The sequence below is a fragment of the Salmo trutta genome, chromosome 21, assembly GCF_901001165.1.
Source record: "Salmo trutta chromosome 21, fSalTru1.1, whole genome shotgun sequence".
NCBI classification, from domain to species: domain Eukaryota; kingdom Metazoa; phylum Chordata; class Actinopteri; order Salmoniformes; family Salmonidae; genus Salmo; species Salmo trutta.
This window is the reverse complement of record NC_042977.1, coordinates 19,051,247-19,077,812: the sequence shown is the minus strand read 5'-3', so window position 1 is coordinate 19,077,812 and position 26,566 is coordinate 19,051,247. Positions and strand designations below refer to the sequence as shown.

The following is a 26,566-nucleotide window of genomic DNA, read 5'->3' as shown; positions in this document are numbered from 1 at the left end:
AGTGGGAAGTGTCATGTGTGTACATTGATTGTTACACTAGGAAAACTGTGTAAATAACCTACGACTGTAAGGCACACAGGTGGGTCATAAGCTGCAGAAACAACAGGATTTAAACCAACAGTCATATGGAAGAAGTAGAATACTTTATTGATCCATAGTCTACAAAACCCCCTTTTTTTAAACCAAAGTGCTTTCAAATGCACTGTGTGCATTGTAGGAAGGGATGTGTCCATTGTAGGAAGGAATGTGTCTGTCTATGAGAAGAAAAAAAATACACTTTCAATGGTCTTGATGCATTGAGGCCAGGTCACTGGCCATAGGCAAAGTTACGAAGGGGAGATGATCCTCTGAAAACATAAAAGAAGAATGAGTCAGTTTTGGTGTTGGTGCTCTTTAAAGATATAACATTTGATTACTATAAAAAATATTCCCCTGGGGCGGCAGGTAGCCTAATGGTTAGAGTGTTGGGCCAGTAACCGAAATGTTGTTAGATTGAATCCCTGAGCTGACAAGGTCAAAATATGTTGTTTTGCCCCAAGAAGAAGGCAGTTAACCCACTGTTCCTAGGCTGTCATTGTAAATAAGAATTTGTTCTTAACTGACTTGCCTAGTTAAATAAAAGTCAAATATACTGTATCTGCTTGGTTAAGAGATAGTTAAAAGTTGAGATTTGACAAAAGTGACAACTGAGGGAGTTCCTAATATGGATGTCATACTGTACACTCTGTACACACGATATTGCAGACATTAATGTGGTAGTGGTAGCTAGTACTCTCTGTGACTCCGTACCTCCATGTTATGCTCAGTCCGTCACTCTTCAGCTCTCTCCAAATTATTTGACGATATTGGCCTGGTTACCGTTCGGCTTCATCATGTAATTCTTCTTCTTGCCGTCAAAGTTGCCACACAGGCCTCCCAATCTCCTCTTGTAGGTGTGGGGTAAGATGATTACTATGCAAAATAAAGACATGGAAGTGAGTTCATTCAGTCAGTACGTCTATGTTCTGTAACAGTTTACTTTATATCATAAAGCAGTTTACTGTATATCATAAAGCAGTTTACTGTATATCATAAAGCAGTTTACTGTATATCATAAAGCATACATCACACATCTATAGCACATCATACACATGACATTTTATGGCACATCATACACATATGTGTTAGGATTGATACAGTATGTGGCCTTGTTACCATATTTCTGTAAGATATGATAAAAGGTGAAAATGTTAATTATACTATTATGATAATATTATCTGTCCACAGATAACACTGGGCAGTAAACACTGTCTGTAGAGCTATCTTACTGTCCTGTTATCAGAGAGACTGGTGAGATACCAATGATTTAAACTCTCCTTTGGCTGTGATGTAACAGTGGTGTTACCTGCTCTGCTGTGTCCATCAAACTCCACGGAGAGGCCAAAGTCTGTCTTCAGGTAGATACGAGAGGAGCTCTCCAGAATCTTCAGACCCCCTGCTGGGGAGACAGGGGCATGCGTGCTCCTACCGTCCAGCTAGAGAGAGGGAGAGACGGAGAGAGAGAGGGACAGAAAGGAAGGAAGGAAGGAAGGAAGGAAGGAGCAAGAGATCATATGTTCAATGTAATTTTGCTTATCTGTCAACAGAGGGCAGCAACCAATGAGGAAACAAATAATTGGGCTCATAGTTAATTATTGATCTGTTGAAAGACTTGAAAGACTGTTACTGACCCAGTGGTAACAAGTCAAAATGTGCTAGCAGTCTAGTAAACACACACATATTTCTTGGGAAAACAATTATTTCACTGTAGGAATATTGCTATGATTTCTCAAACAGAAATGGGGTGTGCGTTTAGTGGTTCATTGATATGTCATTCTGTTCATGCAGACCGCGACCGACGTAACTAGTTTGTTAGCTAAGTTAGCTACTTTAGTTAGCGAGTAACCTAACATAGCAGATGTAAAAGAAACGTCTGAAACTAGATCCCCTACATACTGGTCGTGACAAGAAGAAAACAACTGTTGGGGGGAGGTTCTGTTCTACACGGTTCAACCAATCTGGTAAATGTGGAGAAGTTAAGATGGAGTGTTGCCTTGTTAACGTCCAAAAGCGGAAGTCACGTCACAGGATCTCTTTCCATTTCCCCTGCAAACTGGAGTATCCGGTTGTTGGGGACTATGCAGAGGCTAGCTAGCTGGGAACATTCACAGAACATTAGCTAAGATTGCCATTAAGTTATAGTTAGGGTTTTATCTAACATTAGGATGATAAAATCCCAAAAACATTCAGAGAATGTTTTTGATAAAATACATTTATTTATCAAAAATGTTTTAGATGAAATTTCCTTGGAATGTTCTCCTAACATTCACTAAAATGTTGTGCACAATATCTGTAACAACCACCACAGACCATTCCCTGAACGTTTGCGTGTTTGTTTATAACATTTGGTTGATGTTGCAAAAACGTTCCTATAACAAGTTAAATCTGTTCTTTAAATGTTCCCAGAATGTTACATTAGGTTGGGGGAACAGTCTGGTGGGAACATTGTGGGGACACCACAAAAGAGATGTTCCCAAAACACAAAAACTGTCCAGTTATACGGATGATTCTACAGTGTTTATTTTAGGATGCTAAAACATTCACCTGATGTTACAAGACCATTCCCAGAACACATTTTGTATGTTATTTAATGGTTCCCAGAATGTTTCATTAGGTTGTGGGAACCGTCTGGTGGAAACATCACAAAAGATATGCTCCCAAAACACAAAACTGTCCAGTTGTGCGGATGATTCTACAATGTTTCTTTTAGAGTGCAAAAAACATTAACCTGATGTTACAAGAACGTTCCCAGAACACATTTCATCTGTTCTTTCAAGGTTTCCAGAACATGTAATTAGGTTGTGGAAACACTGTGGGTACATTACAAGCGATAGGTTCCCAAAACACAAAATATGCTCAGTTGTGATGACATTCATACAATGTTTAAGTTAGGTTGCATAGGACATTCCGTTAATGTTATAAGAATAAAATAAGTCTGTTTTTATGTTCTAGGAATGTTCTTGCAACATCAAGTGAATGTTTTATACAAACATTGTATAATGATCACTACGATTGGACTGTTTTTGTGTTATGAGAACATTTGCAGCAACCTAATGAATGTTCTGGGAACCGTTAGAGAACCAATGTTGGTTTGCTGGCCAGTAATTCACACAAATTGTTTTTGGACGAAAGCTGTGGATATCGGTAAGAAATGGCACTTCTGAAGCCAAATATCTTATTCATCTTCTTTTTTCATCTATTAAATTACCTAGTATGATGGTGCATTGATCAGATATTTTTGCTCAAAGTCGACCTTTAAAGGCAACCAACGTATTTATGTCAGTAAGCCTAGCGAGTGTGTTTTAAGGTCAGGAGAGGAATAGGGAAGAAGTGAAAAAATGATATATGGCTAGTTCTGCATTCCTCTGAAGTTTAGAGTGTACTACAACCCTGTCATGAACCGTTTATCTTATCGCACCTAGCCAGTGGTTATGAGGGTCAGGGTGAGATACAGACACACAGACACACACACATAAACTGAAGAATACGGGTGCCAAAAAGGAAACTAGGTAATTCCATCCTGTAACAAATATAACACCTAGGCAGAGATCATGTTTCAGAGACGTGTTCAGTTCTGCCAGCAAAGTGGCAAACCTTTGACTACAGGTTACAATAAGACATGGGGTAACAAATCCGAAAGCACATTATAAATAATGCGTAAAGATACAGTTGAAGTCAGAAGTTGGAGTCATTAAAACTAATTTTTCAACCACTCCAAAAATGTCTTGTTAACAAACTATAGTTTTGGCAAGTTGGTCAGGACATCTACTTTGTGCATGACACAAGTAATTTTTCCAACAATTATTTACAGACAGATTATTTCACTGTATCACAATTCCAGTGGGTCAGAAGTTTACATGCATAAGTTGACTGTACCTTTAAACAGCTTGGAAAATTCTAGAAAAGGATGTCATGGCTTTAGAGTCAATTGGGAGTGTACCTGTGGATGCATTTCAAGGCCTACTTTCAAACTTAGTGCCTCTTTGCTTGACATCATGGGAAAGTCAAAAGAAATCAGCTAAAACCACAAGTCTGGTTCATCCTTGGGAGCCATTTCCAAATGCTTGAAGGTACCACGTTCATCTGTACAAACAGTAGTACGCAAGTATAACCACCATGGGACCACACAGCTGTCATACCACTCAGGAAGGAGACACGTTCTGTCTCCTAGAGATGAACGTACTTTGCTGCGAAAAGTGAAAATCAATCCCAGAACAACAGTGTGAAGATGCTGGAGGAAACAGGTACAAAAGTATCTATATCCACAGTAAAACGAGTCCTATATCGACATCACATGAAATGCCGCTCAGCAAGGAAGAAGCCACTGCTCCAAAACTGCAACAAAATAGCCAGACTACGCTTTGCAACTGCACATGGGGACAAAGATCGTACTTTTTGGATAAATGTCCGGTCTGATGAAACAAAAATAGAACTGTTTGGCCATAATGACCATCGTTATGTTTGGAGGAAAAAGGGGGAGGCTTGCAAGCCGAAGAACACCATTCCAACCGTGAAGCACGGGGCCATCACAAAGCCCTGACCTCAATCCTATAGACAATTTGTGGGCAGAACTGAAAAAGCGTGTGCGAGCAAGGAGGCCTACAAACCTGACCCAGTTACACCAGCTCTGTCAGGAGGAATGGGCCAAAATTCACCCAACTTATTGTGGGAAGCTTGTGGAAGGCTACCCATAACGTTTGACCCAAGTTAAACAAGTTAAAGGCAATGCTACCAAATACTAATTCAGTGTATGCAAACTTCTGACCCTGTCACAACTCCCGCCGAAGTCGGCTCCTTTCCTTGTTCAGGCGACACTCGGCGGTCGACGTCACCGGTCTTCTAGCCATCGCCGTTCCACCTTTCATTTTCCATTTGTTTTGTCTTGTTTTTCCGCACACCTGTTTTACATCCCCTCATCACTCTACGTGTATATTATCCTCTGTTCCCCCCTTATCTGTGTGTGTAATTGTTCGTTACGTGTCATGTGTGACTCTTCATGCTGTTTTTTTGCCGGGTCTTGTTTGGAACCCGTGGTATTGTATGCTGTACATTATTTGTGTGACGAGTGCGCTATTCGCTTTTGCCTTTGGCGAGAGTGTTGTTACGCAGTTGCGTCTGACTGTTTTCCTTCTGCCAAATAAAGTGTGCCTGTTCACTCATCTCTGCTCTCCTGCACCTGACTTCAGTTAACCTCTCTTGGGTTGGGGGCAGTATTTTGACGTCCGGATGAAAAGCGTGCCTGTAGTAAACTGCCTGCTACTCAGGCCCAGAAGGTAGGATATGCATATTATTTGTAGATTTGGATAGAAAACACTCTGACGTTTCTAAAACAGTTTAAATGATGTCGTCTGTGAGTATAACAGAACTCATATGGCAGGCAAAAACCTGAGAAAAAATCCAACCAGGAAGTGTGGAAATCTGAGGTTTGTAGTTTTTCAAGTGATTCCCTATCCAATGTTCATTTTCCTTTTTGAAGACAAAGGAATTGTCCGGTTGGAATATTATTGAAGATTTAAGATAAAAACATATACATTGTTTGACATGTTTCTACGAACTGTAATATTACTTTTTTGACTTTTCGTCTGAATTTACTGTGCGAGCACAGTGCATTTGGGTTACTCGACTGAACGCACAAACAAAAAGGAGGAATTTGGATATAAATATGGACATTATCAAAACAAATGAACATTTATTATGGAACTGGGATTCCCGGGAGTGCATTCCGATGAAGATCATTAAAGGTAAGTGAATATTTATAATGCTATTTCTGAGTTTTGTTGACTCCACAAAATGGCCGGTTTGGTTTTGTGACTGAGCGCTGTACTCAAATTATTGCAAAGTTTGCTTTCGCTGTAAAGCTTTTTTGAAATCTGACACAGCGGTTGCATTAAGGAGAAGTGTATCTTTAATTCTTTGAATAACAGTTGTATATTTTATCAACGTTTATGATGAGTATTTCTGTAAATTGATGTGCTCATTCACCTGAAGTTTTGGGATGCAAAACATTTCTGAACATAACGTGGCAATGTAAAATGGGGTTTTTGGATATAAATATGAACTTTATCGAGCAAAACATACATGTATTGTGTAACATGAAGTCCTATGACTTCTGATGAAGATCATCAAAGGTTAGTGATTAATTTTAGCTGTATTTCTGGATTTTGTGACGCCTCTCCTTGCTTGGAAAATGGCTGTGTGGTTTTTCTTGTCTAGGTGCTGTCCTAACATAATCTAATGCTATGCTTTTGCCGTAAAGCCTTTTTGAAATCGGACAGTGTGGTTGGATTAACGAGAAGATTATCTTTAAAATGGTGTATAATACTTGTATGTGTGAGAAATTCGAAATTGGAGATTTTTGTTGTTTTGAATTTGGCGCTCTGCTATTTCACTGGCTGTTGGCGAGGTGGGACGCTACCGTCCCACATACCCTAGAGAAGTTAACCAGTTGCGCACACTCCTGATTGAATTACCCACCTACCATGGAGTCAGCAGGAGCAGGTACCCCGGTTGTAGGGGTCGAGGAGCACGTCAGAGAGCACGTCCAGACCATGGACCGCTGGGAGAGACAGAGTCCCTCCAGCACCTCCACCAGCACAACAGGGGTTACCACTACTTGTCCCTCCTGTACCCGGTACCAGTGGGATGCGTCTCGCCCTTCCCAGGGAATATGACGGGACGGCGGCACGCTGCCAGGGTTTTCTACTACAGCTGGACCTATACCTGGCCACCGTTTACCAGGCTCCCTCGGGAAGGGAGTGGGTGTCCACCCTTGTCTCGTGCCTCTCGGGGATAGCTCTGGAGTGGGCTATCACCGTGTGGGGAGAAGGAGATGCGGCGTTGGACCACTTCGAGAAGTTCAAGTGAAGGCTTCTTCCACCTGTGGCAGGGGATGAGGAGAGCCCAGGAGTTCACCCTGGAATTTCGGACCCTGGCCGCTGGAGTGGGATGGAACGACAGGGCCCTATCGACCACTACCGCGAGGATGTCCGTCGGGAGTTGGCCTGCAGGGATACCACTCTCACCTTCGACCAGCTGGTGGACCTGTCCATTCGGTTGGATAACCTGCTGGTCACCCGCGGACGTCCAGAAAGGGCTCAGTCGGTTCCCTCTCCCAGCACCACCGCTCCAGTGCCTATGGAGCTGGGAGGTGCTGCGCTCAGGGAGGCCAGAGGAGGGACCTTCACATGCACCATCTGTGGCCGCAGAGGTCACACTGTCGGTCAGTGCCGGGTTGGAACCTCTGGCGGTCGAGGCAGCAGGCAGGGCACTCTGGCGCCACCCCAGGTGAGCCTGCACCACTCCCATCCAGAGCCCTCTGTTGTACACCTGTTTGTGCATGTAAAATTTCCTGAGTTTTCCCCACATTCCCAGCATAAGATGCTCATCGATTCAGGCGCGGCTGGGAATTTTATTGACAGAGCATTCACCCATAGTTTAGGGATCCCTATTGTTCCAGGGGTTAGGCCTTTCCCAGTTCACGCTTCGGACAGTTGACCATTAGGGTCCGGGTTGATTAGGGAGGCCACCACTCCCCTGGGCATGGTGACACAGGGGGGTCACGAGGAGAGAATCAGTCTCTTCCTCATTAACTCTCCTGCATTTCCCATGGGACTTGGCCTTCCCTGGTTAGCTCATCATGACCCCACCATTTCATGGCAACAGAGGGTTCTCACGGGGTGGTCGCGGGAGTGCTCGGGGAGGTGTTTAGGGGTTTCCGTTGGTGCTACTACGGTGGAAAGTCCAGACCAGGTCTCCACCGTGCGCATGCCCCTGAATATGCCGATTTGGCTCTCACCTTCTCCAAAAAGAAGGCGATTCAATTACCCCCCCATCGACGGGGGGATTGTCAGGGATACATTCGGTCCTCCACTTCACCCGCCTCCTCGAGTTTATTTTTTGTGAAGAAGGAAGGAGGTCTGCGCCCGTGTATTGGCTATCGAGGTCTAAACCAGATCACTGTGAGGTACAGTTACCCGCTACCTCTCATAGCCACAGTGATTTAGTCAATGTACAAGGTGCGCTTCTTCACCAAACTAGATCTCAGGAGCGCTTACAACCTGGTGCATATCCAGGAGGGAGACGAGTGAAGACTATCCGGGAGGGAGATGAGTGGAAGACGGCTTTCAGTACTACCGCAGGCCATTATGAGTACCTCGTCATGCCGTACGGGTTGATGAATGCTCCATCAGTCTTCCAAGCCTTTGTAGACGAGATTTTCAGGGACCTGCACGGGCAGGGTGTAGTGGTGTATATTGAAGACATTCTGATATACTCCGCTACACGCGCCGAGCATGTGTCCTTGGTGCGCAGGGTGCTTGGTCGTCTGTTGCAGCATGACCTGTACGTCAAGGCTGAGAAATGCCTGTTCTTCCAACAGTCCGTCTCCTTCCTAGTGTACTGCATTTCCACCTCAAGGGGGGAGATGGAGAGTGACCGCATTTCAGCCGTGCGCAATTGGCCGACTCCCACCACGGTAAAGGAGGTGCAGCGGTTTCTAATTACTACTGGAGGTTTATCCGGGGTTTTGGTCAGGTAGCGGCTCCCATTACCTCACTGCTGAAGGGGGGACCGGTAAGTTTGCGGTGGTCAGCTGAGGCGGACAGGGCTTTTGGTCACCTAAGAGCTCTGTTTACCTCGGCTCCTGTGCTGGCCCATCCGGATCCCTCTTTGGCATTCATAGTGGAGGTGGACACGTCCGAGGCTGGGATAGGAGCCGTGCTTTCTCAGCGCTTGGGCACACCACCGAAGCTCCACCTCTGTGCCTTCTTCTTGAGGAAGCTCAGCCTGGCGGAGCAAAACTATGATGTGAGGGACCGGGAGCTGTTGGCTGTGGTCAAGGCTTTGAAGGCGTGGAGACATTGGCTTGAGGGGGCTAAACACCCTTTTCTCATCTGGACTGACCACCGAAACCTGGAGTACATCCGGGCAGCGAGGAGACTGAATCTTCATCAGGCAAGGTGGGCAATGTTTTTTACCCGTTTTGTTTTCACCCTGGTCCTACAGACCAGGTTCCCAAAACGTGAAGGCAGACGCACTGTCCCAGCTGTATGACACAGAGGATCAGCCCATGGATCATACTCCCATACTCCCGGCCTCCTGCCTGGTAGCGCCGGTAATGTGGGAGCTGGACGTGGACATTGAGCAGGCGTTACGTGCAGAGCCCGCTCCCCTCCAGTGTCCCGCTGGGCGTCTGTACGTTCCATCTGCTGTCCGTGACCGGTTTATCTACTGGGCCCACACATCACCGTCCTCTAGTCATCTTGGGATCGGTCAGATGGTGCGCTGTTTGAGTGGAAGTACTGGTGGCCTACCTTGGCCAAGGACGTGAGGGTTTATGTCTCCTCCTGCTCGGTGTGCACCCAGTGTAAGGCTCCTAGGCACCTGCTCAGAGGGAAGCTACACCCCTTACCCGTTCAACGACCCCTTACCCGTTCAATGGCCTTGGTCGCACCTGTCGGTGTTTCCCCCCTCACAGGGAAACACCATGAACCTGGTCGTTGTGGATCGGTTCTCCAAGTCCTGCCGTCTCCTCCCTCTGCCCGGTCTCCCTACAGCCCTACAGACTGCGGAGGCCTTATTTACGCATGTCTTCCGGCACTACGGGGTACCTGAGGATATAGTGTCTGATCGAGGTCCCCAGTTCACTTCGAGGGTCTGGAAGGCATTCATGGAACGTCTGGGGGTCTCGATCAGCCTTACCTCGGGATTTCATCCCAAGACTAATGGGCAGGTGTAGAGAGTGAACCGGGATGTGGGCAGGTTTCTGCGGTCTTATTGCCAGGACCGGCCGGGGGAGTGGGCGGCGTTCGTGCCCTGGGCCGAGATGGCTCAGAACTCGCTCCAGAAAACCAGCGCAGACCGTCACCGCAGTGAAGGACCCGGTCTGGCTCTCGACCCTCCACCTGCCCCTCCACCTGCCCTGCCGGAAGCTGGTTTATGGAGCCATTTAAAGTCCTGAGGAGAGTGAACGAGGTTAGTGACAGGTTACAGCTTTCCCCTGATTACCGTATTAACCCCTCGTTCTATGTGTCTCTCCTCAGGAGTCTGAGGTGTGGGAGGTTCCTCCACCCCCTCTGGACATCGAGGGGGCCCCGGCATACTCCGTTCACTCCATACTGGATTCGAGGCGTTGGGCAAGGGGCCTTCAGTACCTCGTGGAGTGGGAGGGGTACGGTCCGGAGGAGAGGTGCTGGGTTCCGGTGGAGGACGTGTTGGACCCTTCAATGCTGCGGGAGTTCCACCGTCTCCGGCCGGATCGCCCTGCGCCTCGCCCTCCGGGTCGTCCCTGAGGCCGGTGTCGGCGCGCTGCTGGAGCCGCACGTCAGGGAGGGGGTACTGTCACGACTTCCGCCGAAGTCGGCTCCTCTCCTTGTTCGGGCGGCGCTCGGAGGCCGACGTCACCGGTCTTCTAGCCATCACCGCTCCACCTTTCATTTTCCCTTTGTTTTGTCTTGTTTTTCCGCACACCTGTTTTACATCCCCTCATCACTCTAAGTGTATATTATCCTCTTTTCCCCCCATGTCTCTGTGTGTAATTGTTCATTACGTGTCATGTGTGACGCTTCATGCTGTTTTTTTGCCGGGTCTTGTTTGGAACCAGTGGTGTTGTATGCTGTACATTATTTGTGTGACGAGTGCGCTATTTGCTTTTGCCTTTGTGTCGTTACACAGTTGCTTCTGACTGTTTTCCTTCTGCCAAATAAAGTGTGCCTGTTCACTCATCTCTGCTCTCCTGCACCTGACTTCAATTAACTTCTCAGGGCTACGTGGGACGCTACCGTCCCACCTACGGGACACACTATTCAACCGCCAGTGAAATAGCATGGCGCGAAATACAAAACAGCAAAAATCTCATAATTTCATTTTCTCAAACAATCAACTATTTTACACCATTTTAAAGATAAGACTCTCGTTAATCTAACCACATTGTCCGATTTCAAAAAGGCTTTACGGCGAAAGCCTAAAATTAGATTATGTTAGGACATAAACTTCACATGAAAAACCACACAGCCATTTTCCAAGCAAGGACATGCATCACAAAAACCAAAACACAGCTAAAATATTCACTAACCTTTGATGATCTTCATCAGATGGCACTCATAGGACTTCATGTTATACAATACATGTATGTTTTGCTCGATAAAGTTCATATCTATATCCAAAAACAGCATTTTACATTGGCGCGTGATGTTCAGAAAATGTATTCCCACCAAAACCCCCGGTGAATGTGCACATCAATTTACAAAAATACTCATCATAAACGTTGATACAATTTACAACAGTTATTGAAAGAATTATAGATACCCTACTCCTTGACGCAACCGCTTTGTCAGATTTCAAAATAACTTTACGGAGAAAGCACATTGTTCAATATTCTGAGTACATAGCTCAGCCATCGAAGCAAGCTATACAGCTACCCGTCAAATTCTGGCATCAACAAAACTCTGAATTAGTATTGTAAATATTCTCTTACCTTTGCTGATCTTCATCAGAATGCACTCCGAGGACTCCTACTTCCACAAGAAATTTTCGTTTTGTTCTAAATACTCCATATTTATGTCCAAATACCTCCGTTTTGTTCGTGCGTTCAGATCACTATCTAAAGGCATAACGCGCGAGCGTAAATCAGGACACGAAAAGTCAAAATGTTCCATTACCGGTCGTAGAAACATGTCAAACGTTGTTTACAATCAATCCTTAGGGTCTTTTTAAGATAAAACGTCGATAATATTCCAACCGGACAATAGCGTATTCATTCCAGGAGAAAAAGAAGGAACGGCGGGCTCGCGCATACCCAAGCCCTTTGTCCATAGGCAGTCCACTCATTGACTGAGCTACTATTCTCTGCCCAGTAACGGGAGAAGGAGGAAACAAGTTTCTAAAGGCTGTTGACAGCCAATGGAAGCCTTAGGAAGTGCAATGTGACCCCACAGACACTGTAGTTTCGATAGGGATTCAAAAGAAGAACTACAATTCTCAGATTTCCCACTTCCTGGTTGGATTTTTCTCAGGTTTTTGCCTGCCATATGAGTTCTGTTATACTCACAGACATCATTCAAACAGTTTTAGACACTGCATTGTTTTCTATCCAAATCTACTAATAATATGCAAATATTTGACTCTTGGCCCGAGTATTAGGCGGTTTACTCTGGGCACGCTTTTCATCCGAAAATGAAAATACTGCCCCCTATACCTTAAAAAGTTAACCAGTTGCACACACTCCTGACAGACCCACTGGGAATGTGATGAAATAAATAAAAGCTGAAATAAATAATTCTCTCTACTATTATTCTGACATTTCACATTCTTAAAATAAAGTGGTGATCCTAACTGACCTAAGACAGGGAATGTTTACTTGGATTAAATGTCAGGAATTGTGAAAAACTGAGTTTAAATGTAGTTGGCTAAGGTGTATGTAAACTTCCGACTTCAACTGTAGAAGTTAGGAATTGCCTTATAATTGCCATATTAAATAACGTATAAGTCCTAAATACTTACAACAAGTTTCCTGTTCTTCCTGAACTCCACCATGTGGTTGTAGACTCTGATCTTCAGCCCTCTGAGTCGCAGACGGTTGTTGTTCTCTTTTTTATCTTCATCACTGTCCTCATCGCTGTGATCATCCTTGTCTTCACTGTTTTCCATTCTCATGCTGTCTTTATGCTTGTCATCCTCATCACTGCTGTCAACATCACTACTGTCACCTTGGCTACTATCACCTTGGCTACTGTCACCTTGGCTACTGTCACCACCATCCTGGTTGACGATCGCATTGATGGCCTCGATGTAGATGTCTGGTTGGTTCTTGGACAGGTCTGTGTTCTGGACCAGAACATAAGAGTTTGTTCCCTCAAAGTCATGCTTCATGTTGTTAAAGGTTCTGTACTCTGAGTCTCCATTGATAGAGCACTCACTGAAGCCTTGAACGCAAAAATAAAAATAAGATTAATACCATAAGAATTATGATATAAAACAGTGAAGGTCTATGAGACTTAACTGTTCTGGATTTGGTCTTGAACATTGTTTTAGAACACAGGAGAACTTTAGGCCTTGACAGAGGAATGTAAGGGACTGGCATTGAATGCAATTCAATGTCTGTTGACTGTATGGGAGACAGTTCTTAAGAGAGTCAAGTTTCTGAGAAATGTGGCCTACCTGTTGACTTGCAGAAATACAGTCCGGCTTCATTCTGAAGACAGATGGCATCCCCATCACACTCATATTCATCATCGCAGTCAATCTCCCCCACACCATCATCTTCAACACATTCACACTTCTGATGGCAGTGATCAGTGTACCAGCTCTCTTTAAACTGAAATGAAAGTCCATCTTTAAAGTCATTACACTGCAGATTTCACACACGTAACTATGGGCACTGGGTCTACACCAAACATACATCTAAAGCAGTTCTCATTGTGTGTTAGGTTACTTACGCGATGGCTGTTGCCGTTGCTGTCCACACAGCCACACTGCTGGATGGGTACACACACCCTCTGTTTGAGCACAAAGCCATTGTCACACACACAGCCCTGTACACAGTGCTCATCAGAGTGGCAGTCGGGTGGGCCGTGGAGGTGCTTACAGGTGGGCTGGCAGTCGGAAATGCAGGGGGTGAAGTGGCTGTTGTTTGGGCATGATGGTGCTAGAGAGAAAATAGCAAATTAAGAGTTTATTTCTAATAACGCAATATCCACCAATTCGTTACCAGAAATGATTGCTTATTATAGGTAAATTCATGTCTGTAAAATATTATTGTTCTCAGATTTTTCATTCATAGGTTTTAGATGTGTTTGAAAATGAACACAAAAAATTGGGGCAAAATGCTATATATCCATTTGCTTAGCTGGAATGGAATGTTCGTATCCTGTATATTTGACTGACATGTGGTTGTCTCACCTAGCTATCTTAAGATTAATGTATTTACTGTAATTCACTCTGGGTAAGAGCATCTGCTATATTACTGTTTTAAATATTTTTTTAAAAACATGAAATATCGATGTCACAAATGTATCATTTGTACATTTCATTTAAAAACATGTAGTCATTTGTTACATTTCACTGTGTAAAACCTAGCAGTACTACGTATTCTCTGAGAGAGAGGCGGATATGTATTATTTGTCTCTCTGAAATTAAACCAAATGATAGATTTGAAACAAATACATGCCATGATTAGATAGTTAAAAAACACACCAATCTCTTTCATCATCTGTTTTTAACAATAAAAGCTAATTTACAAATATTTCTGAAAATGGATACATAGGGTTTTGGAATAAAACTCTTCAAATATAAGGTTGAGTGTATAGAATATGTAGAACACGGACTGCAAGGATAAGTACAGATTACATTTTCTTTGTACTTAGTGTCTTTCCATTTGTAAAATACCGATTGTATAACATTTGTGTTAGAGGAGGGGTCTGTAATGAATGAAGATTGTAACTTTGTGTTATCAAGGGTACGTAAAGACTTACTTGGTCTCGCTGTGGTGGGCGGTTGTGGTCTTGCAGTTGTCGGTCTTGGGGGTTGTGGTCTTTCAGTTGTCGGTCTTGGTGGACTTGGTATTTCAGTTGTGGGTGGTGCTGGTGTTTCTGGTCTCATAATTGTTGTTGGTTGTGGCCTAGCAGTAGTTGAGGGTTTAGATGTCATGGTTGAGTTGGTTGGAGCTGGTGCAGCAGTTGTTGGTCTTAGTGTTACTGGTCTCATGGTAATTGGAGCTGGTGTTGGTGCAATGGTAGACTTGTCTGCTGGAAAAGGTTTCTCGGTTGGTGTTGTTGGCTTAATCAGATCTAGGAGTTAAAAGAAAATCAACATTATAACAATTACCACAAATGTGGTTGTGTTGTTCACCAATATGGACTGTGGAGGGAGTGGCCCTTACCTTCACACTGTCCACGATGCAGCGAAACATCATCTATAGCCACGTCAGATTGATCAGTGGTGCCTCTTCGGCCCTCGAAGATGATCTGAGATCAAAGTAGGGAGAAACATTTATAACAGCGGATATATAGCAAAAAGGTACAGTAAGCACATTTAGTCAAAGGGACCTTTCTGGATGAATAATGGTACACATGTCCGAGTCCGAACTCGTCTGCCATTTTAAGATTACAACACAGGCTTAATGGTGCGGTGAGGAATATCCACACCTCACATTCCAGTCTACCCTATTCACCTTGCTGCTTAAAGGCCCAGTGAAGTCAACATTGTGTCTCGCCTGTATTTTGTATCATATTGCACAACAGATGATGAAATTAATACTGTAAAAAAAGTGAAAGAATTTGATCAGTGTAATTTCCTGATAGTTGCTGGTTGAAAATACAATCTACATAGGACCTTCTAATCAGCAGGTTTGCATGGGCAGGAGTTTCGGCTTTCCACATTGACATCACCATGCGGTAAATTGGAAAATATTATTTGGTTTATTCGGCTCCCCATTAGCTTTTGCCGAAGCAGCAGCTATTCTTCCTGGGGTCCACACAAAAACATAAAACACGACAAGTAACAAAACACTGTAGACAAGAACAGTCACACAAATATAAAATACAATATACAAACAATACTACAAAAGAATAATGTGTGTAGATTCATTGTGTTAGTGTGATAGTGTGTCTATGGGTGCATGTGTATGTGTCATTTCACAGTCCCTATTGTGCCATCAGATGTTTTATCCATTTCGTGAAGGTAATTTTGCTGTTTGCTTGCGTAATTGTAGATGGGAGTTCCATGTGATCATGGCTCTGTATAATACTGTGCATTGCCGTGAATTTGTTTTCGACTTGGGGACTGTGAAGAGACCCCCTGGTGGCATGTCTTGTGGGGTGTGTATGGGTGTCTGAGCTGTATGTTATTTGATTATCCAGACAATCTGGAATTTTTATCACAGTAATATTTCTCATAAAAACTGGAAGAGAAGCAGTTAATCTCTCATCAACACTCAACCAGGATAGACTGGCATGCATGTTGTTGATGTTTTTGTGTATAAAACACAGAACATATTTTTATAACAGACATAGCCCTCCCCATCTTCACAACATCTTTTTCAATATGACTTGACCATGATAATTGACCATCCAATGTTATAACTAAGAGTTTATCTTCCTCAACTTGCTCAATGGTCACACCATTTATGCACAACTCCAGTTGAGGTTTAGGTAATAGAGAATGTTTTGAACCAAATACATTGCCTTTAGTTTAAGACCAGTTTATTATTAATCACCCATTCTGATACTGACTGTAACTCCTTATTTGAATTTCAGTGAACTCACTGGCTTTGGGTGCTGACATGTAGAGTGTGGAATCGTCCACATACATAGTCATTCTAGCATTGTGTAAGACTAGTGCCAAATCATTTGTAAAAATAGAGAAGATTAACGGCCCAAGGCAACTGCTCTGAGGGACACCACACTGTACCTATCTGATGTTAGAGAGGATTTCATTGAAGAACACTCTCTGGTTTCTATTGGATAAATAACTCTCCAACCATGTGATGGCAGGTGATGTAAAACCATTGCAAGTTAGTTTTTTCAAAAAGTATTTATGATCAATAAGATTAAAGGGTGCACTCAAATCTAACAATACAGTTCCAACTATCATCTTATTATCCATTTATTTTAACCAATTTATTTGGTCAAACACAATTCTTTTCATCAGTTTACTAGAACAGGCAGCAAACTGGATGGGCGGCTGTTAAAGCAAGTAATGGGTGCTTTACTATTTTTAGGGAGAGGAATTACTTTAGCTTCCTTCTACACCTGTGCACACACACACTCCTTATGGCTTAGGTTAAAGATATAGCAAATAGGTGTGGCAATACAGTCTGCTACTATTCTCAATAGTTTCCTATCAAGGTTGTCTATTCCTGGTGTCTTATCATTATTGATCGATAATAATAGTTTTCCCACCTCTCCCACACTAAGTTGACCAAATTGACCACCTCTTTTGCATAATTTCTTTGTAGCGTGCCCTTTTTCAATTCATCATCAATCCAGGGTGCTCTTAACAGTTTTCACAGTACATTTCGTAACAGGTGCATGCTTGTCAACAATTGGCATTCATTATTTTACAAATACTTCCAGTGCTGCATCTGCATTCACTTCCTCACACACATCAGACAAACATATATTTTGTACATCTTCAACAAAAGAGTCCTGAGAAAACATTTTGTATGATCTCTTATGAATTACCTCAGGACCAACCTGTGGCACTTAGGCTATTCTTGTTATTGCCACAATATTATGTTCACTACAACCAATGGGAACTGATATTTATTTAGAGCAAAGCTCTGTAGTATTAGTGAAGATATGATCAATACCAGTGGATGTCACAGATCCCACACTACTGGTATGCACTCTAATTGGTTGAGTGATAACCTGGGTCATATTACAGACATTAGTCACAGTTAAAAGCTTACTCTTGAGAGGACAGCTAGTTGCTAACCAGTCAATGTTCCGGTCACCAAGAAAATAGACCTCTCTATTAACATCACACACACACACTATCAAGTATTACACAGATATTATCCAAATTCTGACTGTTAGCACTTGGTGGTCTTTAGCAGCACCCCAAATGAAGAGGCTTTAGATGAGGCGGGTGAACCTGCAACCACGACACTTCAACAACATTTGACATGAGATCCTCATAAGCTTTACAGAAATATGGCTTTGAACATACACAGCAACATCTCCCACATCGGCATTACTGTCTTTTCTGTATATGTGATATCCTTGTATTGCTACTGCTGTATCAAAATAATTATGGCTTGTATATGAATGTTATCCAATGTTAGCATGTTATTGATTTCATGACCTTATTGCTAAAGCTACATACTGTATATTAATATGGGTTATGCTTAGAACTTTCCTGGGTAGCTTATCAGAGATAATAAATAATATATATATTTTTAAACATTGTTGGCTAATAGAGTCAGTCAATCAGGCTCTTGTGAGTGTCCGTTGGTGTATGTGTATGTGATGTTGGGCTGAAGCTACTGAATCGGAAGCTTAGCTCTCTCACTCCTCTCAGGTCTTTGGGAGGGAGGTTGTACAATGAGCTTGTCAAAGTGGATTTAAGCAATGCCCCCAAGCTTTTTGGCAGCTTTCTTAGCTGGGATAAGTTATTTGCGCCTCTGGCGCACAACTTCAGAGACGTTCTCATTGAGGAAGAAGTTGGTTCCTTTCAAGTTCTTGGCTCTCTCCAGAACAGCCATCTTGTCCTACGATCCTATATTTGTACTCTCTTTCTCCTCAGACTTTGTCAAGGTCTCATGTGGAGACTCTGGTATGCCATCCACAACAATGTTTCTTCCTGGATTGTCCCTCCTGATAGTCTGTTTTCCCAGTCATTTGCGTGGACTTACAGTTGATTGTCATTTTTCTGCAAGTCTCTTTCAGGACATCCACCTCTCCCTGGGAAAACTGAAAACTGTTCTGAAGGTCTTGGCCCATTCATTTGTTAATTGAGTCCACCAGTAATTGGGCAAAGCTCCTGAAGCTATTTTCCTGTTACAATTGCTTGTAGACATATTTTTGTTGATTTGAAAGATCATGCAGCTGTGACAGCAAAACACTGTCCTTTCCATTACTCAAATCTTCTTTATCTTTTGGCAGCATGATAGTAGCAACGTAGGCTAACGCTGATACTCCATGCAATTCCATCCAGCACAGCTCGCAAGGCCGATGGAAACAGCAATAAATAGCAGAGATTTAAACAGCCACAAGCCCAGGACAATCCGCGGTCCAATTCACAAGGGCTAACCACTTTGCAGGCTTTGTTCAAACTGTCAAGGGAACCTGGCTAGCTTGATAGCTAGCAGCTATGCCAGCTGCTTCACCAACCATCAGCTCTTCAGAATTTAGGGTTTGGCAGTATCCTGGGACAGATAGTAGCGGTCCCAGCAAGGGATCCAAATTAAACAGGAAGGCTTTTCTTTTTTAAGGAAACACTTTTTCTGAAACTTTCAAAACAACAAACCGAGCTCTCTCTTGTTCCGCGTTCAGCATGCGTCACGCTCTGATGACGTGGGACCAATAACAAAGAGAGTTCCAAACCTCTCTGCCAATAACAGCGAGTTTTCAGTTTTCCCCTCTCCACTCAGACCACTCCCAGTCAGTCCTAGCAAAATTCTAGCTTGAGGCATATTTTCTTCCTAAAAAGCTATTTTGCCAATATTAATGGAAATCTGTTACAGTAAGGTACTTCATTGTTACCCAGAAATTATTTAATATTGATATAAAAATGGCTGCATTGGACCTTTAATTGTTCTAACCTCCAGAGGGAAGGTCAGAGGCTAAACCAAGACCAACATCACATAACTCACTCACCTGGAAAGGTCCAGTGGTCCTGAGATCCACCTGGGCTAGTTTCCAGCAGTCTCCCTGGTTGTTCCTCTTCCACCATACCCTGTCGGCACTGCGATCCTGGAGTATGTAGACGTGCAGGCCCATGGTTTTCGCTGAACCGGACATGTGGTACCAGAACTGCAGACACTGAAGACCGGGGTCAGAACACTCAGAGCTGAGGAGGCGAGCCGTGTCTCCGTTAGACACATTGTTGGCTTCGATGTACAAGTAGTGACCGATATCTTATAGGCAAGAGTAGATTAGATAAAATTAGAGCTAGGGTCACAGATTCAATTCCTTTAGATAGCAGTAGGTTTTATTAGGGGTTCTTTCTGGAGTTCACACAGCAATGGGACAGGTCAGATTGTTTATGTAAGGATGTAGGTCTTGTAATACAGCCATTGAAGTTAATGGAGCAGAAAGAACAGTACAGGGTAAGTCCTTCAATCCAATTTTGACTTTCAGGTTTGTTGTTTGAGCATGAGAGTTTTTCAACCATTCAGACAAGGCATTACGATGTCCAACAATGACAACAATTACCATATTCTGTTGTTCAGTTTGGGGTAAAAGTCCTAAGAACACCTACCTCCTTTAGTGTGGTCAGCTGATGGCCCAGTCATCGCAGTGGGGGTGGAGCCACTGTGCCTTGTCCAATCAAAAGAATCTGTCATCAGCTGGGTAAAACTGCAGAGGTCCTCCTCGAAAGTGCAATCGAAGTTGCAGACTGAGCAGGGAACATGGGAAACATTTGTAAAAGTCAATATGAGTTTGTTTCCATAAGAAAATGAGTCTATAGATGTAATATACCTGGGTGTGGGGTAAATGATCCTTCTTCAACTGGGGGAGGAACTGAAGGTCCACCAACAACACCTGTTGAGGAACCTACCAGAGGAAGCAGAGGAATGGCATTGGTCATAAAGGGTAAATGTTTCCTCATCTGACATCCAGTGTTTAGAAATACAGTAGCATGCGTCCCTATAACAGTTACAAAGTTCACCTGAACATGATCCATAGTGGATGGAGACGTCGTCAAATGCCACGTCAGACTGAGGGTCAGAGCCTCGGATTCCCTCCATGATGATCTGAAACAGAGCCATTTTGTGTTGGGAAAACGTGTAATACCACAATCATTTCACACTATTTAACCCTCTAAAAACCTCTGACACCTTCTCCTACCTGGAATGACCCATCGGTATTGATATCCACTTTTGCAAGATACCATGTGGAGCCCTGGTTATTGGCTTTGGACCATAGTTTCCTGTGTTTGTTGTGCTCGTCAAGCTGGTAGACATTGAGAATCATGGCCTTGGCCTGTCCGTACATGTGGTACCAGAAGCGCAGGCAGTATTTTGTTGCCCCTTTTTGGCACTTAGGGCTTATCATACGGGCAGAGTCTCCGTAGTACACACCATTGCCCTCAATGTACATGTAGGAGCCACCTGATCAACAAACATACACAGACACTCTTTAACATCACGACTCCCAGCATATTAGCTCTGAAATGGCTAGCCTCTATGATGTCTATGGTGTCCACTATGTAGATAGGTATTTATATATCACTGTCTGTACAAGTTGATAGGCTACAACCATGTATTGTCTCATTCATTGAAATCTCAGAAACAGTGGATGACGCACATTTGTAATTTCAGATTTTTTTGGGGGGCACAACCATGTGACCTCGTAACCTCTCACCTCCTGTGGTATGGTCCTGGGTTGGCCCTGTGAGGTCAGACGGGGTTGGGCCTCTCTGTCTTCTCCAATCAAAACTGTCCTGAACAATTTGCTCCCACCCACACTCGCTGTTGTCAAAGTTGCAGTCTAGAGGACAAACTGTAGGATGCCATAGAAAACTCAGTCACTAAATGAACCAGCTGGTATCAAAGGAATGGAAATGCTGCCATTGGAAAATCATGTGGTCAACGTTCTTACATTCATTGTCAGGGGTAGTAACTGGTGGTTTTGTGGGAGGGCCAGGTAGGCTATCTGCAATTATAAGACAGACAGCAGGGATTTTCACAGGAACACATTGGACAAGCCTCAGGTGGATGGTAGGAAGGGGAAAGTAAGAGAAGGAGGGAGGAGGGGAGGAAAAAGAGGGCAGGAATAAGGGATGCAAGAGTGGAAGGAAAAGAAGAATGGAGGAAGGAATGAAGGATCCAAGTTGAAGACTACAGCAAAAACCAAAGTGTATGATGATGGATGGGGTGAGCCAACCGCCATACAATCATAGTACGGTGTTCAGCAGCAGCATCATCATCATTACGAAAACAATCATACCATACCACACTCACCACAGGCGGTGTCATTACACCAGGGGGGCAAGGTAACACTGGCCACCTGACAGGCGGTCACGTAGGACTTCAGGGAGTAGCATGTCACATGCATGTCCCCGCCGGAGGCACAGTGGTCAGACATACAGCTGTCTATGTAGGGCGTGGGGTGGACAAATGGGTGGCAGGGCTTGAAAGTGTCACGCAGCAGCTTGGAACACTCCTGGAAGCCCTGGTTGTCCAAATGGGAGTCACATGGTTGGGGCGCAGGTGGGGAAGCAACACAGCTAGAGAAGAGGGGAAGGAGAGGAGATCAATGGTGTTATGTATTGGATTTATTGATATATTCAAAGATTAGTGTTGATGATACAATGACAGTTCTGCATTTTTCAGTTGACGGCTGGATACACTCATCCACTACAAACACAACAGTAACATAATGTACTGTACAGTATGTTACCGTTATGGTTCAAAACATCCAACCCACTCACCGATCATCCTCCGGACTCTTCACTCTCCAGCTGTTGGCGAACGTGACCTCATTGGTCTCGGGTTTGGTGCCGTTTGGGGTCAGGAAGTCATCCCCCTGGTCGTCGGAGTAGGTACCACAGAGGCCGCACATCTCACCCTTGTAGCGCTCGTCCAGCTGCAGGAAGAGCCGGTGATGATCGTCCAGCAGCATCTGGAGGCCAAAGGTCGTCTCCATGACAGTGTACTGCTTCTTCTTGTACAGCTTCACCTCGCCATATGGGCCGTTTACTGCAATAGGAAGACTCTGCCAAATATGGTTCACCTGCAGTGGAGAGTAGAGAAGGGTAGGGCAGAGTAAGGTAGAGTGGAGCCAAGTAAAATAGATGAAAGTAGAACTGAACTGAATTAAATATAATTTTTGTGTGGAATAGAGTGTCTCCACTGTCTCATTGGACAAATTGTAGAAACTAAAGTACACTGAACCATTGCAAATACAAATAAAAACATATAAGGGATAGACATAGTTAGATTCTCTAATAGATTCTCTAATTCTCTACATAGTTCCTTTGAACTGTTGTACCAAAGCAATACAGGGAAGTGGGGAGGGGGTTAATAGGAGGGCAAGGTCCAGTGGGTCAGCAATGCATGTTAATGTAACAAGTAAATAATAGGAGGAATCTACAGCACACCCAGAGCTGATTAGTGAAGGTTCTGAAGGCAAAAGGCAAAACTGGCAAAATAGGAAAAAGTCTCTGCACAAGTAAAGAAAGATTATTTCAAAATGTCGTAGTTTTCATTCTTACAGTCGCGCTGTAGTTATCTATCTTCAAATGCAAACCCTTGGTCTCCAGAACCACTGCGGCCAGCTTAGCACTGCTCTCGCTCCCCGGGTTCCAGTTCTGGCCCGTCACTGAGAACTGGATGGGTGTGTGTCCGCCGCACGTCTTGGCCAGGGTGTAGCTGCAGCCCCCCTGGAAGGTGTATGCCTTGCCGTCAAAGGTGATGTAGTGGGGGTCTCCGTAGACCCGGCAGATGGCCGGGCTGGATGGGAAGCAACCCTTGACGCCCTCTTTGACCTTGCACACCTCGCCGTCCGCGCAGGAGGAAGCAGAACACTCGAGTCTGCCCCCGCCCATACACTGGCACACACGATCACACTCACCGTCCATGAACGTCGCTCCTTTCTGGAAAAGGGTGAAGTAAAGAGATGTGTGTGTGATTTTCTTAATGTCTGTCTGTGTTGATATTTTGCTATCAACCTAAATCTATTCCTTACCTCATAGTGCACTCCATTCATCCAGCAGCCACAGTCCTCTGCAGAGACACACCTCCCCCCACTGAGCTTGAAGCCGGGGTTGCACTCACACCTTTCCTCACAGCTTCCACACGCCCCTTGGGCGTCCATGATGGAGCAGGCCTCAGGGCAGCCCTCGGCACAGACGTTGTAATGGCTGTTCACTCCACACTCCAGGGCTGGAGAGGGAGGGAAAGGACAGAATTTAGTAAAATGTCTAGAAGGCAATCACCATCATCATGTTGTTTCCAACTTCAATAGTTAATTACAGCAGGAAGGTTAGTAATCAAAAGAGGAAACCATAAAACAACTTACGACACATAGTCGAGTTCCTCCAGGCAGGTACGGGCCCCCCGGCCTTGAGGCACATATCAGCATAGGACTGCAGGGCCTCACACAGCACCTCCAGGCCACCACCCGCTCCACACATCCCCGCCACACAGCTCCGGAAGTAGCTCTCGGCTCCCAGGACAGACTGGCATTCTGCGAAGGGCCCGTGCCTAGAGACCAGGGACCCACAGTAGGGCTCGCTAGCGTACTCTGCCTCCTCCATAGGGGGACACTCATGGGGGACAACGGTCGACTGACAGGCCTTCTGGCTCTGCCAGCTCTGGCCGAACGTGGCAGCGGTTGATGCCTCAGAACCGTCAGCCGTGTGGTAATCATCGTCTCTCAGGTGGTTGAAGTTCCCGCACATGCCGCAGACTTTACCGGAATACGAGGCGGGGACGGTGATATGGACGGCACAGGAGTCATCGTAGGATACAAAAAGGTTGAAGTTAGTCTCCAGGACGACGGAAGCCGCATTGCCTCGGATGTTGATGGTGCCACCGTTGAGGCTCAGTGGGAGTTTCTTCCAAATGCCATTGACCTGAAAACATGATAAAGATTGATTTACTTGAAAGACTGATCTTTCTTTGCTGTTCTTACCGTAGCATGTAGTAAATATTTACTGGATCAATGTGTTCGATACTTTGGAATAGAGGACAAAATACTAACCCTCTTATGTCCCATATAACTTTCAAAAATCTGATAAGGTTTCATATTCTTGTACATCATTGCATAACCAACTCTGAACTTTGTTGTACTGTAGTAAAAACTTTTTCAGTTTATCAGTTCATGGCATATACAGTATATGAACTTTTAGACCCAGTGAGTAACTAAGTTCAGCACAATTATGCAGTGAATTTACAATGACTCAATTACAAATAGCACATTTTCCTGGGTTTAGATACATTACCTAACATCAAGGTGGTCAGTTGGAATGTGAAAGGCCTCAATCATATGTGAAAGTGATTAGAACCAATAAACCATAATAACCCATTGTATGGTGAATAAACTTCATAATAATAACCTATATTGTACTCACCATGACCCGGTGGTTCTGTCTCTTGTGCAGGGAGACCCTGAGGTTCTCCACCTCCACATTGACCTGCAGAACAGGAGATACAGAGGAGTTCCCTCGCTGCTCATTCTTCACCTCCACACTGAAGTGGGACAGGGGGATCTCAGAGGACGAGCACAGCTGGGCCAGGACGTAGGTACAGGGGACAACGAAGCGGAAGTTGGCCCAGTCAAAGGTGCTGTAGTGGAAGTCGCTGTGGACAGTGCAGGTCCCTGAGAGAGAGCGAGAGAGAGAACAAGAGAGAGAATAGTCAATTAAAGTAGTCATTTTTTAAAAACCTATTCTGTGTTTAGGTCTTTAATAAAGGTGAGTTTTTGTCCAAAGTTAATGTAGCAATTGGGGGTGTGAATGACACTGGACTTAACAAAAACCAGACAAAGGTGTAGCCTATAAGTCAGACTGATGAATAATTTGCTAGTTCTACTGACAAATCCCACTTCTCCTTCAGCAATCATTGAGTTGTTTGAGAAAAGAAAAAGGAAAACAATGCTTAGCATTATTTGTATTTGATACTGTTTCATACCTGCATCTCTCATTGTAACTGATGATCTGTCACCCCCAACACTGAAGGAAGACATTAGGATCAAATCAAAACAGTGGGAGAGAAACTGATATCAAAGTAAAACACTTTATTGTTAGCCTACACATCAACATATCGACATCGTAATCTCTGTCATGGCGCATCCGACATCAAGTTGCAAACTAAAGTTCAGCATTTTAATTATTTATACTAATGTTGACATGATAATAATTAAGACAGTAAATCATATAATTGCAAGAGTAAGACACAGCCATAGAGAGAGAGTAACTAAGAGTATGTTAGATACTAAACAATAGACCAACAGTATGACAGTGAGACTCACCTTCCGTAAGTCCCGTCCTGTATCAGAGAGAGGAGGGCTGCTGTAGCCAGCAACCCAATGAAGGTGCCTCCTAGCATGGGTGTTCTTCTAGCTGTGTTCCCTTATGGAGGCTAAGATAAAATACTCTTTACACTCACTATATAGAGAGAGTGGGGAGTACTGGAGTCTCACTCTGATTCTGACTAGGGAGGGGAAAGCGTGCAGACTTTTATAAGGGTCCTGGTGGCCCAGAGCAGTGGGCAGAGAAAGGGGGAGGGGCAAACAGGAAAGGGAGGGGTCAAGTGTATGGCGTCAAAAAGACATCGAGTTGACAACATTGATTAAGACATAGTTACTGTAAAGGGTGTCAGCACCCAGTAATTAATTAAAAATAGCTGATCAACGAAGCAGTTTTATTATGAGGAAACCAGACTGTTTTTCACTTCTTAGGAGCTACAGTGGGGAAAAAAGTATTTGATCCCCTGCTGATTTTGTACGTTTGCCCACTTACAAAGAAATGATCAGTCTACAATTTTAATGGTAGGTTTATATGAACTGTGAGAGACAGAATAACAACAAAAAAATCCAGGAAAAAGGCACGTCAAAATTGTAATAAATTGATTTGCATTTTAATGAGGGAAATAAGTATATGACCCCTCTGCAAAACATGACTTAGTACTTGGTGGCAAAACCCTTGTTGGCAATCACAGAAGTCAGACGTTTCTTGTAGTTGGCCACCAAGTTTGCACACATCTCAGGAGGGATTTTGTCCCACTCCTCTTTGTAGATCTTCTCCAAGTCATTAAGGTTTCGAGGCTGATGTTTGGCAACTCGAACCTTCAGCTCCCTCCACAGATTTTCTATGGGATTAAGGT

At 44.1% G+C, this 26,566-nt stretch overlaps 1 protein-coding gene across 1 annotated transcript; it reads right to left on the bottom strand.

Annotated features, from left to right (window-relative positions):
* Window positions 1–25,902, bottom strand: LOC115156863 (IgGFc-binding protein). The gene is made up of 23 exons (XM_029704643.1): window positions 25,713–25,902; window positions 25,373–25,413; window positions 24,814–25,061; window positions 23,760–24,315; window positions 23,427–23,623; window positions 22,954–23,334; window positions 22,171–22,472; window positions 21,701–21,966; window positions 21,339–21,392; window positions 21,102–21,239; window positions 20,586–20,848; window positions 20,407–20,491; window positions 20,217–20,291; window positions 19,996–20,133; window positions 19,392–19,651; window positions 14,954–15,038; window positions 14,547–14,861; window positions 13,512–13,720; window positions 13,234–13,390; window positions 12,577–12,998; window positions 1,385–1,514; window positions 790–951; window positions 1–347 (listed from the first exon to the last, which is right to left on the bottom strand). The coding sequence occupies exons 1-22, from the start codon at window positions 25,787–25,789 to the stop codon at window positions 833–835; spliced, it is 4,518 nt and encodes a 1,505-aa protein (XP_029560503.1). The 5' UTR covers window positions 25,790–25,902; the 3' UTR covers window positions 1–347; window positions 790–832.
* Window positions 25,903–26,566: the final 664 nt, after the last annotated feature.